General features: G+C 33.8%; 1 protein-coding gene across 2 annotated transcripts in view; it reads left to right on the top strand.

The window, feature by feature from the left end:
* BRINP3 (BMP/retinoic acid inducible neural specific 3) overlaps positions 1–18,805 on the top strand; it is a 491,613-nt gene that overhangs the window by 348,188 nt on the left and 124,620 nt on the right. For both annotated transcript variants that reach the window (XM_027843476.1, XM_027843477.1), the window contains one exon: positions 3,197–3,433. In XM_027843476.1, the coding sequence (XP_027699277.1) occupies positions 3,197–3,433 (237 nt within the window). The remainder of the gene's footprint in view (positions 1–3,196; positions 3,434–18,805) is intronic.

Consider the following 18,805-nt stretch of genomic DNA (forward strand, 5'->3'; position numbering starts at 1 on the left):
TATCAATTTATTTAAATGATACCTAAATAACAAAATTTAAGTGTTCAGACAAATAAAGAAAAATAACCAAGTAGGCATTTAAAAAAACATTTTAACACTTGAAGAAGTGAACATTAGAAATAATTTTTGTTATCCATTTTGTCATTATCATTTTTGATATAAAATTTTTGAAAAATTTTCCCATGAATTTATAATTTATATATATATAATTGTAATTTTATGCATATGTAATGTACATTATATTATATGATATGTATTACATTATAATACATTGCATAAAATGTAATTTATATATATATACATACACATGCACACACATACACACACATATATATGAACATACTGACTAAACCACATATCAACTTACTTATTGCCCCTTTCAAACAATATATATTTTTTAGAAAATGATAAAGCATAGTAAAGGATGAACAATATTCAAACCTTAATGTCTGTTTACATGAATGCAATGGTTGAAATGTATTAATAAGAAATCTAGGCTAGGTGTTAAGGAGTGTTGAGAGACAGAAAGAGCAGAGAGACAGAGGGGAGGGGAGCAAGGGTGGGAGACAAAGAGAGGGAGAATGAGACAGAGAGAAAGAGAGAGAGAGAGAGAGGGAGAGAGAGAATTGAGAATACCTGCACTTTACCCACATGGAATATAATCCTGACAGAAAATAAACAAATATCATATTTATATAACATTAAAACAAAAAGTGCTTCTTAATAAAATCTGAATGTTTTAGTAATGATAAAATATAAAATAGCCACTTTCAATTGAGGTCAGTCCTCAGGAGTGTAGTTATTATGAAAAGCACAAAGATGTTTTTTTTTCCTAAAGCGTGATTTTTTTTTAATCAACAGCACAGATAATATGACCAATATAAGCATAGTAGTTATTTCTTTGTGACTAAAGAACATATCAAATGATACATTTTAGTAGCGAAATGCAATAGGTAATTGGACTCATTTTCTATTATTTTTGTTTCCTGTTTTCCTTCTGTTTGTCATATTGTGTATTTGGATCTCTATGTTATAGTTTCAAATATTGACACAAAATGAGAATGGCCAAATTGCAATTTTCCCCTGTGCTTTCTGATAGCACAGTTCTAAGAAATCTTAACGTTTATTGAATTTTTCCTAACAATGGAAACTTTATAGCCCTTTTTTCATTCTTTGACAGTCTACCTAAAAGAAATTCACTTTATTAAACTTTTCATCTGAAAAACTCACAAGGAAAATGACCAAGGTTGTTCCCATACATGACAAGGAAATGAACTGGAACATGGCTAAATCAGTCTGTGTGGTTCCCTGTGGCCAGTTTTAATGATCAATAAAGTTGACCTGTAGGATTTTCAGTTATGTAGTATGTTTCTAGCAAATAGATATTAGAAGTGATATGTTTCTTCCAATGCTAATTTTAACTTCTTATCATATATATTGTAGACCTATGTATGTAAAGATGCTTTTTTAAGAAAATGAAAGTGTTCGATCTGAGATCAGTCATAAGTTTAACTTTAACATCAAGCATAACTTTATAACAGATTTTTTTCCTTGGTCCCAAACAGATCTTAGCATTCTTCCCAAACATCCTTTTTTTGAACTTCCTTATTACTGTTGAGGATACCATCATAGTGTCAGTCAACCAGGTTCACAACCTTGTTATAATTTTCAACTTCTGATTTCTATTTACCTTACCTATCCCATCAGTTGCCAAAATTTATTCTTTGTTTTATGATGTTGTTTGTATATATCTCCATCTTTCCAATGACATAGCCAACACCCTTGTTCAGACCCTCATCCCTTCATGCCTGAACTATTGCAGGTAGCCTAGTTGGTCTCCCTGCCTCAAGTCTCTCCTCATTCCATTCCGTTGGAATGACAATTGACAATACTGTCAAATACAGCTGCCAAAGTGATTTCCCTAACTTGTAGATCTGACCATATCACCCCTAGACTCAAACTCCTGTTAATCCTTTTACCAACATGATCAAATATAAAATCCTTTGTCATTTAAAACTCTTCACAACTCCAATCCTTCATACCTTTCCAGTATTTTTTTCACATTCTGCTGTTTTCTTTGCCCTTTGTGTTCCAGCTATCTTTAGCACAAAACACTCCAACTTCCATGCCTTTGTAAGAGCTGTTACCATACTTAGAATGCTATTCCTTCCAAACCTATTTCTTAGAATCAATGGTTTCTTTTAAGATTGCATTCAAATATACCACTTCCAGGGTGCCTGCCCTTCCCTATCACCCTCCCCCACTGCCCAAGGTTATCCTCCATCTATTCTGTATCTAGTGTGTTCAGATATATAGAGATATATACTTATACACACATACGTAGGTTCATATCTCTACACATATACGTGCAAAAGTATATATCTATATCTAATCCTCCCCATTAGAATTTCATAATTACTAGAATTAAGTTACTTGAGGATAGGGGTTATTTTGGATTTTTATTTTATTACCAGTGTTTAGCATTAACATATAGTAATAAATGCTTTTTGATTGATTGAAAGTTGACATGTTCTATCCTCAGGTTTTATAAAATTACTAAAACGATTTATGTGATGAAGTAATAATTCTATAATTACTCCATTACTTTCAGATATGATAACTGTTTATTATCAAATAAGAATCATATCAAAAGCCTTCAGAAGCTCCTGATTATCTCTAGAATAAAATAAACTCTCCTCATTTTGACATTGAAGACCTTCGAAAATTTGAATCTATCAAAGTTTCTAGATTTATTTCTCATTAATACCTAAGACTATACATTCTAACTAGACTAGACTTAAGAACCATTCCCTGTACCTACCATTTCATTTCTCACCTTTGAGCCTTTGCATAGGCTGTCCCACATGCCTGGAATGTAGTCAGTCCTCAGACTCCCTTCTTATGCCTAGTTTGCTTCAAGGATGGCCTCAGGTACCAACTCGTACACAGAGCCTTTCCTGGTCTCCTCATTTCTTAGTGATTTCTTCCTTCTCAATTTATCATGCAATTACTTACCCAGGTACAAATTATGTGGCTTTAGTAGAATATAAGCTCCTAAAAGGCAGGAAACATTTTGTTTGTATTCCTAGTGCCCAGCACATAATAAGTGCTTAATAAATATTTTAAATTTTATTTAATGGAATTTTTTATAAGTTTTAAAAATTATTATTATTTTTATTTTCTTTTTTTAACAAAGGGCTTCAAGTCATCCTTCCAGACTACCTACAGGAGCGTTTTGTGCAGGCAGCTCTGAGCTATATTGCCTGTAATTCAGAGGGAGAGTTTATTTGTAAAGACAACGATTGCTGGTGTCAATGTGGCCTCAAATTCCCAGAATGCAACTGTCCTTATATGGATATTCAAGCCATGGAAGAAAATCTTCTTCGAATAAGTGAGACCTGGAATGCCTACAACAATGATTTTGAGGAATCAGGTAGGACATATATTTTTTTTAATGGAGCTGTAGTTTATTAGGATGTCTGTGAATGGGAAAGATTTTCTTTACTAACAAACATTAAAGAATTATACTACAGTATGGGTAGAAATGATCATCACAGCTTGAATCTTTGTTATGTGCCTCTCTAGTTCAATTCTTCCTCAACCTGGCATTGCTTTCACAAAAACAAAGAAAAAAATCAAGAAGGAATTATTCTAATGTATTTGACTATCAGTTATAGCTAATCCTTTAGTACATGAAGAGTAATGCGTACCATTGCCATTTTGTATCATAAGTCTTTCCCTTTCTCCAATTCTGAAAGTGATACTTGGGTATTTACGTAGGGCCATTCAGTGTTGCTGTTTTTTTTTTTTTCTAATTTTTATTGTGAACCCAGAATGGTTAGGATTTACAGGATTTTAGGATTTAGAGCTGAAAGAGACTTTTGAGATCCTCTTGTCTAAAAATTTCACTTAATAAATGTAGAAACTGAGGCTCAGAGATGGAACAAGACTTGGACAAGGTCACACGGGAAGTATGCAACACATTCAAGATTTGAACCTGGCTTCTCTGACTCCAAAATAAGTGTTCCTTGCACAATATCATCCATCTCTTATTGAATAAGGGAAAATATTAAATCAGACAAATAAGTTCCTACTAATGGTACTTTTTCATGCCAGAAAGTATCTGGCCGTATTGGATTCATTATCAGGGGATTATCTTGAGGGAGAATTTGAGTAGTGTGTATGTGATTTTCTAATACATCTGGATTCTTTGATTCAGGATTTACATTTTTCATTTGCATCCCATTTTCCAGGACCAAATTGTTGGGTATATATTAACTAAGTTCAAACTAAGATGGGAGACTTCTCGCTATTCTTTCACTTTTGGTTTCCCTTGAGAATATCAGAATTTGGCTACTTTTATAAACCACTTATGGTGTCCCCTGGGGACATTAGAATTTGTCCATGTCTAAGGATCTAGAAAAGAGGTAAAAATAATACTTCAGCTTCTATGCAAATTCTTAAGCTAATAATATAGTGATAGAGGACAAGCTTTATTTTACAATAAATAAAATAAATGCAAAACAACAAAGGACTCATCCTCAAAGGCAATAAATAGTTACTCTTGTGAATCCTACAATCTCATCTATCTCATGGAGATTTTATATATTTGACAAAGGCAAACATGAAACAGGATTTGGTAACTTTTGACTATTGTGATAACTTGCTGCAAGGCTAATACACTGAAAACTCATGAAAACAGCATGCAGCACTGTTTTGAATAGTGTGCAACACTGATTTGATTAGGCGTGTTATATTTCACTTCTGCATTGTACTATATAACCATTCCTGGTACTTGCCTGCTGGTAAGATAGGCCAAGCTTAGAACAAAACTCTTATCATTGGCCATTCTTTTAATGCCATCTGCCATCACCAACTGTGAAATGTGTTAGAGAGGGAGGATACTACCACACTTAGTGTTCCCCAGACCTTTCAATCACAAGGTCACCTCCAGTCCTGCACATGTATACTCCAGTGTACTTGTTTGCCTAAGATCAATAAAGAGAAAAGACTAAAGGGAGCAAAGGGTGCCAGAGGCAAAAATTTGCATAGTCAGCAGTTGTCCTCAAAGCAAAATGGAGGCTGGGTGGGAGCCAGAGCAATCATATCTTCTTCATTGGACTGTCTGGAAATAGCTAGAATCAGTAATTACACACTTTAGAAGCAGACTGAAAGAGAGAGAAGGAAGAGTAAGTTAATTTTTTTGATCATTCACTAAAATATCAGCTATTCCTCTTTAGTAGCCAATTAGAGAGGGAGTGCTTCATTATATCATGGTGCAAGCCCATCAGTGATTAGTCATATATGGTCAAAAGCTGACCCCCAAACTCTACAAAGGGTCATTCAGAACCAGGAAGTGCTGAACATGCTCTGGTAAATGCCCTTTCTTCCTTGGGAATAGGGACAGCTAGATGGCACAATGGACAGAGCACCTGGCTTGGAGTCAGGAAGACCCGAGTTCAAATCCGGCCTCAAATACTTACTATCTACATGATCCTGGGCAAGTCACTTAACTCTATTTGCCTTATTTTCCCCTTCTGTAAAATGAGCTGGAGAAAGAAATGACAAACCACTCTATTATGTTTGGTAAAAAACATCCCAAACGGAGTTACAAAGAGTTGGACACAACTGAAACAACTAAACAATACCACCACCCTGGGAATAAGTATAGTCTCTATTTATATCTCCCTGTCTTCTCTTTGCCTTTCAGTTTTTCTCTCTATTCCTTATTCTATGCAATTCTCTTCATTCCCTATTCTATGTTTACTCTCTTTTTGAAGTACAACTTCAAGGGTGTGGTTCATGCATGCATTAGCCTTGTTTTAATCAATAACCTCAAAATGTCATGGTTCAGTTAATCATACCCAGGGTAAAAATAGTTGTTAGCACTCCATCACTGTGAACAAACTCTCACATTTGGAATATTTATACTTTGTAAGGAGTGATATTTCAGTTCCAGAACAAAAGCCTTATCCGTTACACCTGCTAATCTTTACTGGGCTTTTCCACCATCCAGGAGGCTATTGCATTATTCCAGGTATGAAAGGATAAAAGGTCTGTACCAAGGAAATGGCAGCATCAGAAGAGAGAAGGAAGATGTATCTGAAACATGTTGCTAAAAGGAAAATCAAGAGGACAACAGTTTAAAAAAGGGGGCTGAGAGAGAGCGAGCAGTTGAGGATACCTAGTTTGTGAACCTGAAAGACTAGTGGGATCACCACTGTCCAGGGTCAACTCCTCAGCTTTTTGGGTTCAAAAACTTGATTTAATTAGTTTTCATTCATTTTGTTTTCTTTATTTGTTACCAAAATCTTGTTTCCCTGAAACTTCATTCTGTGATATGTTGAATGTTCTGGATTATAGTTTATCTGACATTAATTGAATTTAGCCGAGATGCTTTCTGATGACAGGCACCCTAATCACCTAAGTGATGTATAGACAATGATCATTAATGAGTTAGGACAACTAATATTAGTATATTTAAAAATACTTATTAATTTCAGTAATGATTACTAACATAGTCCTTAGATTTTATTTATTTATTTTTTCTTTTCTTTCTTTTTTTTTGCTTTGTGAGGCAATTGGGGTTAAGTGAGTTGCCCAGGGTCCCACAGCTATTGAATATTATGTGTCTGAGGCCAGTTTTGAACTCAGGTCCTCCTGACTCCAGAGTCGGTGCTCTATCTAATGTACCTTCTAGCTTCCTGGTCCTTAGATTTTAGATCGACTTTTTGGGCCTCCCTCTACTGACTCTACCAACCATATGATTCTTTAAAATCAGACACAATTATTTAAAATCAGATAGACACATAGAAAGACCGATTCATTTAAATTCTTAGTGCCCCAGGAAATTTTCTAAGACTATAATTTGTATGATAGAGGGAGCACCCTATACCAATGAAATCACACTAAAATAATTATTTATTAAATATAGAATTATTCATTTTAAGTAATAATTTAACTAAGTAAAATTATTAATACCATTCCTGATTATTACCCTAACTAGAATCTGTACTAAAGCAAATCTGCCAGTAGAAACAGTAAATTTGAAGTAACATTGTCCTCAGAATCAATGCTCTAATAAATTGCTTCTCTAACAGTACCCCTCTCAGACTTCCATTAATAAGCTTGGCTAGACCAAGTCTTCCCTAAACCACATAATTATTTTATAGAGAATTTGGGAGTATGCTAATCCATATTATAGTAAAAGTCTAGAGTACTTAACTGATTTATATTTATTTTTATCTAGTTATTAATAACTATAACAATATAGTTAATATGTTAATATTAAATATTATATTAATAGAATACATTATATTGTGATATAATATATCATTATAATATAATATATTATAGCTAATATAATAATATTAATATAGTTATATTAATAATTTTTCATCCATGCATTCATTCTGTCATTCAGCAAGACTGTATTAAGTGTCAGGCACTGTGTCATAAATGTGTATTATATCCCAGTTATGAATATCTGAAGAAAATTTCCCCAACTTAGTGTTAATATAATATTTCCCAGTAAAGTGATAAATGTTGTAGTAGTGCTATTTTAGTTATGTATGTATTAGCTTCTATTTCAACACAATGGAATTTACAAAGAACCTCTGATAGCTTTGAGGACAAGTCTTATCTTTTATATTCCACAAGGATAAATAGGATAAAAGAACTATTGCTGTAGTTACTCGGGGCAATGACAAGAGGAGAAAAGGGCACATGGTACCTTGGGGCTGCTGTGTTTGCTGGTGAGACTCTAAATGAATTGTATGCAAGGAAATTGACGTTCTTTTTCATTTCTCCTGCTGATGGCAATGCAGTAGCAGCATTTGGAAATTTTACTCCTTAGATTCCCCCTGTAGGGATTCCAGAGTACAAATGATGCAATAGTCTGTGTGTGATATTTGCATACCTAGAGCTCAACTTCATTTATACTCAGAACAGTCCATGCTACAGGAGTTTAATAATTCTTATTCACTGAATTTTGTAGAGTTTTTGATTATCTTCATATTTTGTAATGGGATGTGAATATTAATTTGTATGAAATTAATATGTACACCAAAGAATTAATTACTTTTAAAAATATTCCTTTATTTGAGATAGTGGTGAGGGTTCATAACTTGCAAAGTAGGAAACTAGAAATACATTATTTATGTGAAGGTGTTGGTGAAATATTGCATCAGAATATTCCCTGGATAAAATGAAAGACCTTTTGTATCTATTATATCTATTATTGACTGTTGACATTACTATCGCCTCCTTTATTTAAACACAAAGACAACAATTGATCATGAATTTTGAATTTAGATCATACCAAATCATATTATGATTTATTTATTAGTTCTCATTTCCACTAAAGTTCAACATCAGTATCTTATTGTGGTGTTGAGATGACCTTTGACTTTCAAAGGGTTTATTTTTCTCCTAAAACTCACCCTTCTATAGACATTCCCAATTTCTGTAATAGGCACCACCCGTAGTCAATCAATAAATACTTATTAAATTCCTACTATGTGTCAAGCACATAAGTGCTGGGGATACAAAAAGATGCAAAGGACAAGGACAGTCCATGCTCTTAAGAAGATTACAATCTAATGGGTGAGACAACAAGCCATGTATTCATCACTTTTTATGATACGGCAATAGCTCATCTTTCTAGTCTCCACATTTCATAACCTTGACTTTGTCCACAACTCCTCATTCTTCCTCACTCCACATCTAATCAGTTGTCAAATCTTCCACTTTCTTCCTCCACAATTCTCATGTCTTTACCTTTCTCACTGATCCCATGGCCACCACCTCAGGTTATGATCGCCTCTTGTCTGTACTATAACAATGACCTTCTAAGTGTTCACATTGCCTGAAGTCTTTCCTATTCCACTCCATACTCCACAGAGTGACCAAAGTGCCTTAAGTGCAGGTCTGGCCTTATTGCTCCCTTCTCAAGAACCCCTTTCTGTCTAAATCCTCCAACATAATTGGAAAGACATCAGGGTCTTACAGATTAGGTTTAACTCTTCGAGTTTTAGTTCTCTGAACAATCAAGTGCTTTGTGTAAAATCATAGTTTCAGTTATTCTTTTCAGAGTTAGATTTTTTTTTAAACCTTAAATAACTGGCTAACTAGATAGTTGGGGAGAGGGGTATTAAAAGAGTCAAAATTTTGGAGGAAAAAACAATCAACTTTAATGGGTTTATATTGGGAAAGAAAATTTAGGAAAAGACATGACTGAAAGAAAAGCAAGCATTATTCAAAAGAGTTTAGTAGAAAAAGAGAGCTACAGTATATATGGAAAACTTGAACACTTGAGAAAATTATTGGGTTTATACAGTTTACTAAATCAAATAAAAAGAAGAAACTTTTAAAATTAGCTATCCATACCAATATTTCTGTGTGTGTGTATCAGAACACATTCTCCTGACTATCCTGAAGGCAAAATCAACAATAACAATGAATACCTATAAGGTTCAGTTTATATTGAAATGACAAATAGAGTTATATTAAATTTTATTTAAATGAGATGGTCAGAGAACACATTTCTATGCATTTTTGTACACTACCTACAATTCTTTTCTGAAGCAATTGTAGTTTTTGCTTAGCTCTTGGATATAAATTAAAATCAAGAAATTGTGATGCTGTTCTTGCATTTAGCAAAAATTTCCCAAAGGTCTCATGAAGATTTTTTTAAAAAGGTTTTTTTTTTAAATACTAGTTAATGATCAGTCTGCTGTGTAAACTTTATACATTGAAAAAATCATACTTACACTTAGTATATAGTAAATTAAAACTCTATTGTAGTTTATGATAGCCTATAATTTTATTTATCCATATGATGTTCCATTTAAATGGAAGATTACATCATTTAGTCACTCAAGAATGGCAGCTGAATGTACCTTCTCACAGAACTTGCTTGGATGCTACTGTTAGAAAACTCTTTCCTTTCTGACACGTTATTTGAAAATCAGTGTACTTTTTAATGTTATGATCATAAAAGATCACGAATGCTTCTCTGATGCATGTCTTGAGGATTAGGTTTTGATGTTTTGATTTGCACTTTTTTTCACAGAATCTATTATGTTGTTTACCTTCAATACTCTTGTGTAGATTCTTTTTTTTCCTTCCAATTATGAATTCATGACAAATGAATGTATGTAATGCTAAAAGGAGTTCTTCAAGGATGAAGGATAATTTCCCCTTCCCTTGTTTGAATTATAACAAACAGATATTTTTATTTTCAATATGTGGTGACACTTACAAATCATCTCAGTTACTAGAAAGCCAGATATTCCTGCCTTAAAAAAATTATGTTCTTCTATATGCATTAAAAAAACAGAAACATATATATTGTGGGGTGAATTATATAGATAAATGTAAACATATGTAAACAAGATAAGAATGTAAGCAGAGGAGTAAAGTGCAATTCCAACCTAAGAATCTGAGGCATAGATAAATGTAGTGGAAAGGCTTCTCAGTACTAGACCCCAACTAGGTCTATGACCTCAAGATAATCACTCAAATTCCCTAGGTTTCAATTTCTCAATAGGCAAGATGAAAAGATTGGATTATATGATCTGTAAACTTCCATTCAATTCTTAAAATTCTAAGATTTTAAATGAGCTTGCAAATACAAGTACCACTTTTCTGTTATGCAGAATTTCATGGTTACTTCTAGGAACTTCTATGTTTATAGCTGCATGCATAACAAAGTTATCACATAGGTAGATATCTTACAAAATGTTGAATGTAATTTAAGACTTTGGGAATGAAAAGGAGAGATGACTCCCTACTACTACTACTACTACTACTACTACTACTACTACTACTACTACTACTACTACTACTACTACTCCTCCTACTCCTATACACACACACTTGTGTGTGTATTATACATAATATTTTTACATATATATGCATATATATTATGCACACACATGTTAGCAAAGACATCCACCTATCCAAGTTGATGGTAAAACAGAAATCAGAGAAAGTATACACATCAGTATATATACCAGATAATACAGAGTGACGTAGATTTCCCATTGGGAGTGACATACCTCAGCTCAACAGAGGGAGGGAATGAAGGAGGAAGGGAGAGAGGAGAGAGAGAGAGAGAGAGAGAGAGAGAGAGAGAGAGAGAGAGAGAGAGCGAGAGAAAGAAAGAAGAAACACTAGATCTCACCCAAGAGATAATTTCCAGAAATCTTTAGTATAACAAGCTGGGGATAGGCAAATAAATGATAGATACTGCTAGTTCCTCTCATGTCAGCTTCTTCCTATAATCTTATTCTCCCTCCAGTACTCTGAAGTGTTAACCCAAAATCTAAGTAATTTTCAACTCATTGTGAAAATCTGGTCATTTGGTGATATGTAACAAAATGGTAAGCAGCAAAAGTAAAAAGTCAAATAATAAGTTTATGTAGATGCTTTTATGTAAATGTACTTTGTTTCCTTTGATACTAAGTGGTCTACTGACAAATTCCTGATAGCTGGCTTTGGTCCTTTTCAATTCCAGTTTTGCATTTTGTTAGAATCACATAGATACAGTTTTTAAGTGAAGCAATCTAAAGAAAAAGAATTCAAATCTAGAGAATATTGCTTCCTACATAGAAATGACAAAAAAACTGTGGTGTTAGAGCATTGGACTTGAAATTAGAAGGTGTGGTTTGGGTCTTAGATTAACCACTATATGACTTTGAGATCATCACTTGGTCTCCCCCAAGCCTCAATTTACTTGTTTAAAAAATAAACAGTTAGACTTGTACCACTTTCCTCACAGGCCTATTGGTAGGAAAATATGTAAACTTTGATAATTAAATGGCTCTCCAATCTCATCAATGTAGAGATTCTCTCTAGTGATGGAATGATAAGCTATCAATACCTTATTATTCTGTGCAAATCAGATCCATGTCTTCCAGTAAATTCTCCATGGGCATTTACCTAAAAGATCTCTAGATCTTTTGACATTCCATGGATACTAATGGAAGACAAAGACTGTCCATTGGTTATCTCTCTCTCTTTTTTCTCTCTCTCTCATATTACATCCTTTTCAAGTCGTTCATCTCTTTGATCAATCATATTCTTTATCTCATTTTGGAGCTTCACTGGTAATATTTTATAGGCTCCTCACATCCACTATAAGCCAGCCCTTGCCTATTAGGTCACCAGAAACCTTAATTCTTTGAGGGTTGGATTTTAATGACTTGTAGTCATACTATATAACCAACAAAAATTGATAGATATTTTAAAATTGGACCTTTGTTTTGGGGAGAACATTGAAGTAATTAAAAGCATTGTACAATTTTCCAAAGGCAATCGTGTTTGCTTTCCTCCTAATGCAGTGAATTCCTACAACTTCTCATCCATTTGCAGTGTCCAACCACAATTTATGAACTGGTAAAACAACTTTATTGGTTATTCACAAAGCTGTGTATACCTATAATGCACTATATAAATTTGAGCTAATGTGAGTATCGTCACAGTAGATATGATAACTTCCTATGGCTATGTCTCCATTAGTTACTGGCTTAATAATTTTAAATGAAATAGCTAACCATCTCATAGAATCAATTCATTTTTATTCAGTTCATCAAATGGGCATTAAATGCCTACTATATACAAGGAATCTTGCTAGCTGTCTGAAGACAGAAAGAAGACAAGAACTTGGAATTTTTAAAGAATTTTTTTTTAAAGTTGATATTTTCATAGTCATGCAATCCAACCTTCTACCAAACATGTGAATGTCTTTTACAAGGGTCCTGGTCGAATGTGATCTAGCCTCAGCTTGTAGATCTTCATTACTAGGGATACTCCCATAACCCATTCCATTTTTAATGTTCTATTTGTTAGAAAGTTCTTGATGAAATTAACAAATGGCTAGATATTTCTATCAATTTATTTTCATTATATTGAGCAACTGGCTGAACAATTTGCTGAGTAATTAGACCAAAATGACTGAACTAGTTATTATTTTCTGATTTTATGAGAATGACCCAGCAGGGGGAAAATACTGAAATGTGCTTTTAGGCTGTGTTAAGAGGCAGTAGCCAGAATATAGGGCCTCTGATCAAATCTTATTTAAATGTTTCATCAAATGTGGAAGATATACTGTCATGTCCTACCAAGCCGAAAACTTTCAAGTATGAGTTTATTGAAAACCAAACTTTTTTTTCAGCTCATCTATATTTAAAGGGGTACACTAGTAGGTTAGCCACAAGATGTTACATATTTTTGACCACAAAAACCACAAAAGACCATCTACTAAGGATAATATACAGAGGTAGAAGAAATAACACCAATCAAATTACAGCTCTCTGAGGTATTAAAGTAACTAGAATGCTAAAAAAAAATACTTAGAGAAGAAGGGACTTGGAGTGAGGGGGCAGACAGTCACTAACTTGAAATATTTGAAGGGTTAAATTTGTTTTTGCTTTTGTTATTTACTAGTATGTGACCTTGGAAAAATCATTTCTTTATTTTGATCCTCAGTTATCATCCGTGAAAGTGAGAAATTTGGGTTATTTTTTTTTATTTTTTCAGGTCTCTTACTTAAATGATATAATATCTGAAGGCACTTAGCACAGTGCTTAGCACATAGTAAGAATTTAATAAATGCTTATTTCCTGAGGATTCTGGGAAGATGGCAGAGTAGGTTAGAAAATGTCAAGCTCTGAAGATTTTCCTCCGCAAAAGAGATAAAATAGTGCCTCTGGGTAAACTTCGATCCATGAAAACAAATAAGAGTAGGGACAGAAGAGGGATCCTCTTGGGGCAATTGGAGAAGATCTGAAGAAAAATCCCAGGAGGAGATTTCCGAAGAGCAAACACCTCCAGGCTAGGATAAACAAGCCACAAGGCCTGGAGTTAGCTGGTTTGGGAAGCTGCCTCAGTCCAGCCACAGGAACTTTTACCCCTGAGATAGTGAGGGGAGTTGAGAGACTGACCTGGGGAAGATCTAGGGAACCTCTACACATTAGGAATGCCAGACCCAGTTGTGCTGTAGAGATGAGGTGGGCACAAGAAGGAGCCAGCACAAGCCAGATGAGTGCAGAAGCAGTGGGGTGGGATACTGCTAGTTGTGGTCACTTATAGGAGGCTGGAGGTCTTGGTTTGAGTTCAGCATCAGAAGGAAGAATTGAAGAGGATTAGAGGCCCAAGGCACCATCCCCCCTACCCAAGGACTAGAGTTGATTATAAAAAAAACTAAACTATTAAAAATGTACAGGCAAAGGAGAAAGAATTCAAGTGTAGAGAGCTAATGTGGAAATAGAGAAGATTGGGGTACATCTTCAGAAAAGGATAATGAAGCAAAGAAACCCTCTTCTACCCCAAAGAATAATGTCAAAGGGCGACCTGCCCAGAAAAAATTCATTGAAGAACTTAGACAAGACTTTAAAAATCAAATGAGAGGGGCTGAGGAAAAACTAAAATGAAAAATAGGAATAATACAAGAAAAGCAAGAAGATTATGAAAAGAAAGTCAATGAATTAGAAAAGGATATCCAGAATCTTAAGGAAGAAAATGAGTACTTGAAAATCAGAATTGGGCAAGGGGAAGCCAACAAAGTTATAAGAGATTAATAAATGAATGAAGGAATGAAGGAATGAATGAATGAATGAATGAATGAAAAAATAGAAGAGGATATGAAACATCTCATAAGAAAAACAATGGATCTAGAGAATAGATAAAAAAGGGAAAACATAAGAATAATTGGACTGCCTCAAAGTTCTGATCAAAAAAAGAATCTTGATACAATAATACAAGAAACAATTAAAGAAAATTGTCCTGAAGCATTAGAACAAGTGAGGGAAATAGAAATAGAAAAAATCCACTGATCACCACCTGAAAGAGATCATACGAGGAAAACTCACAGGAATATTATAGACAAATCCCCAGATCAAGGACAAAATATTATGAGCATCAAGAAAAAAAAGCAACTACATATGGTTGTACCACAATTAGAATCATACAAGACCTAGCAGTGGCGACACCAAAAGATCACAGGTCTTGGAACACTACATATTGAAGAGCAAAAGAACTTGGCTTCCAGCTGAAAATACCATACCAAACAAGGTTAAGCATAATTCTAAATGAAAAAAAAAATTGGACATTTGATCAATTGTCAGACTTTCAGGTCTTTGTTAAAAAAAAAAAAAGGAAAAAACAAACAAACAAACCCTGAACTCAATAGAAGATTTAACATACAAGAGCCAAGTGAAGTATAAGATACATACCAATGGCCAATTACAAGGGACTAAATATGGATAGAATGTTTACCTTTTAGTATGAAAAATGTAAGACCTATGTCTTAAAACTGTTACTAGTAATTAGGTAACTGATAAGGAAGATTGGGGTAGACCTAAGTATGATATGACTTCAAAAAGTAAAACCATTCAAGTACAGCTAAAAGAGTAATTGTCTTTTACAAATGAGGTGCAAGAGGAAGAACCAATACAGAGGAATTAGATGGGGGAGGGGAGATGTTAATTCTGGAAACCTGCTCTCATAGGGAATGGCTTTAAGAGGGGAAAATATATATACATTTAGAAGAGTATAAAAATCTTCTAAATTTAGAAGGGAATAAAACTCTAAGGGGATAAGGAGGGGGAGTGGATCAAGGAGGAATCTTTAGAGAGAAGTAAGCTAAATAAGATAGGTTAAAAGGGATCTGGAGGAGGGGGTTTAGATTTACGGGAATGGGAAGATAAGGGAGAGATTTCTGGAGTTGGGCTAGGTTAGGTATTAGGAGGGTAAGGTAGCAGGCAGAAATAGAGGAGTTAGGAGAGATAGGAAAAAAAAAGATATTCACCAAATAAATTCTTATGCCCTTCCTCTTCTCCTTTTCCCACTCTAACATTCAATGATCTCATGGACGTTCCCGTTACTGAGACAGATTTGCCTCAATTCAAGGACATTTTTGTAACTCTAGGGATTGCAGTAAGTGTGATAGGCTGTTTCAGACATAGGGGATTTCCTTATCTCTGAATGTTTTCAAGCAGATGGTAGATGATCATTGTTATAGATATTATAGAGAATATTCCTGCTTCAGCTATAGGTTGGACTAGATGAGCCTCTAAGGACTTGTCCATCCCTGGAAGTTTATTATTCTTTGTGTATATCACATTGTGTGGAAGGATTCAGAATTAGGATACAGCAGGAGAAATCCTGTTACTGCATGAAATATAGCTTTTTCCTGATCCTAATTCCTCATATGAATAAGAAATTTCATGCTAGTATAATATCATTTAAAAGTTATGACAAGCAGAATGCATCTTAGCTATACTCTCATACACATATGCACACATACCAAGTTAATGGGAATGACATTTTGATTTTCATATTATGTTTGTAGACTTTAGCAACAATTTTTATTTTTATTAAGCAAGATGTGGAAAAACTAATAAAATACAAGGTTTCTGGAAAAATATAATTTGCTTAAACACAAGAAAATAATGATGAAAGTTATACTTCCAACACTAGAAAGGACTTGATTTTTGAATGTCATTTTTTAGCTACTTTTATAGAGCAATATTTTATTTTGCCTTTCAAAATGAAGGGGCAGTTAACATTCTATAAAAAAAGAATATACTCCATCATTTATGCTTTGATAGAAAACCTCACAAATTGCATAATGATATATATTATGTAATATCTTGTGCATGCTAATGATTAATCATTTGTGGATGATATAACAAGAAAAAAATCATAAACGTTGTTTAATTGTAACATTGGATTACATAGAATATGTCAGACTTTCATAGAATCATAGACATTTGGACCTGTGAGAGACCTTAGAAGTCTACTTTTATACAAACCTCTCCTTTTACAAGTGAGTCCCAGAAAAGTTAAATGACTTGCCCAAGGCCCCAGAGGTAGTAAATTGAAGAGCTAATATTTGTGTGCAGGTCTTCTAACTCACAGTACAGTATTCTTCCCACATTGCTGTACTTATCTGCTTTGATTTGGTCATCAGAACACTTCACTGCCCCACCCCCAGCAAAAACAATGACAAAAGTCATTAAGTTCTTCTTTAACATTGCGTAGATAACAAAGAGACACCTTGACTTTGTTAAATTCTTTGGCACAGAAATTCACATTTAACTTTTGTTGTCTTATAATATTATTCTTAGATGTAGTCTTGAAAGAGAAATAACTGTTCAGCTGGCAAAAATTAATGCTGCTTTTGGGATAGCTGATAAAGTACCTTGGATTTAAGATCAGTAATGAAATAAATTTATAGAATATAATACAGTCATATGCTGTGGAGCTGTGGTATATAAACTTTTTTTTGCCAGCATGTTAGGAAGGTTGACTAATTTTGTAGCTCTGGCTTTGCAAGATAATACACATGCAATGGCAAAGACTTAAGTTAATCGGAATGGACCTCCAAGGTCAACTGGTCCAGTTCATTACATATTTCAGAGAACTGTTCTGTAATATCCCTGACAAGTGAGACAATTTCAAGTATGTCTAGATGAAGTAAACTAGAATAAAATCATGAGGGGACTTGAAAACCTGCTCTGAGAATCCAACTTTTTCTTTGAACACTTTCAATACCAGGAAGCTCACTATCAAAACCCCCTTCCAAAAAAACAAACAAAAAACAAACAAACAAAAAAACCCAGTACATTCCTTTCTGAAGAATTCTAATTCTTTTAAAAAAGTCTGCTTTATAGTAAGGCAAAATACTATTCTAACTTTGTTATTCCCAATGTCCTAATAATATCTCATTAGATGAAACAAATATTCTCTATCATTGAATATAAAAGAAGGCAATATGCAGATGACTGATTACCTTTTTAAACTCCCAGATATATTTGTATATTTAAAAAAGGATGCTTGCTAAGCAAAATTATCTGTAATTGGTGGAAATTCAGGCAAACAATACAAAAACGTTTCAATCACTGTGAGGTTAAGTATTTCAACTCCAACACCCTTTTTCTAATGATACTTCTAACACTATCTAGTCACATGTATTATTCTAGACTTCTACTAATCTGAAACATATTAGTTCAAGTACATTTATCATTGTAGGATAATAAGAGGAAATTTTCCTTGTAATAATTTTGGCCAGTTATTAAAATAATATCATTGCATTCAGGGCTGAAATCAATGGATTCTTTTCAACTTAAGTGGTTTTTTTGAATGAAGTCAATTTTTTAAATAAAAAGTCAATTTGTCCATGTAAACAAAGCTTGTATATGTCTTTATGTGCAGTCATTTTATGTAATTAGCAAGTTAAGCCAAAAATTGGCTTACTCCATCAAGTTAGTCAAACCAATTTGAATAATAAACAAATCCATTGTAATAAAATATCAGTATTCATTATTCTGTCCTGACTTTGTGCCGGATTCTCAATACTCTGACATGGATTCACCACAAATTGCATTGGAAACATGTGGCTTCTATTGGGAGTGCAGTGAGAATGATGCAATGCTAACTCTTCTTTGTAACCTTAGCTTTAGCTATCAATTTTGATCATAGAGTGATATACATCCAGAACTAGAAGAAATCTCAAAGATCATCCAATCCAACCCACTTATTTTATGGAATTCCTGGAAATTCAGGTCCAGAAATATTAAGTGACTTTAACAAGGTCACACATGGAATAAGATGAAGAACTCAGATTCTAAATCAGATCTCATAACTCCAGGTTTAGTGCTTTTTTCCACTGGGCATAGAAAGACATGGATATCAAAAGATAAAAAAAAAATCCTTCTTTTCTATTTTTCTCTTAGGTAAATATCTATCCATCCATCTATCTATCTATCTATCTATCTATCTATCTATCTATCTATCTATC

Source organism: Vombatus ursinus, unplaced genomic scaffold (assembly GCF_900497805.2).
Source record: "Vombatus ursinus unplaced genomic scaffold, bare-nosed wombat genome assembly UNPS02014909.1, whole genome shotgun sequence".
In the NCBI taxonomy this organism is placed as follows: Eukaryota; Metazoa; Chordata; class Mammalia; order Diprotodontia; family Vombatidae; genus Vombatus; species Vombatus ursinus.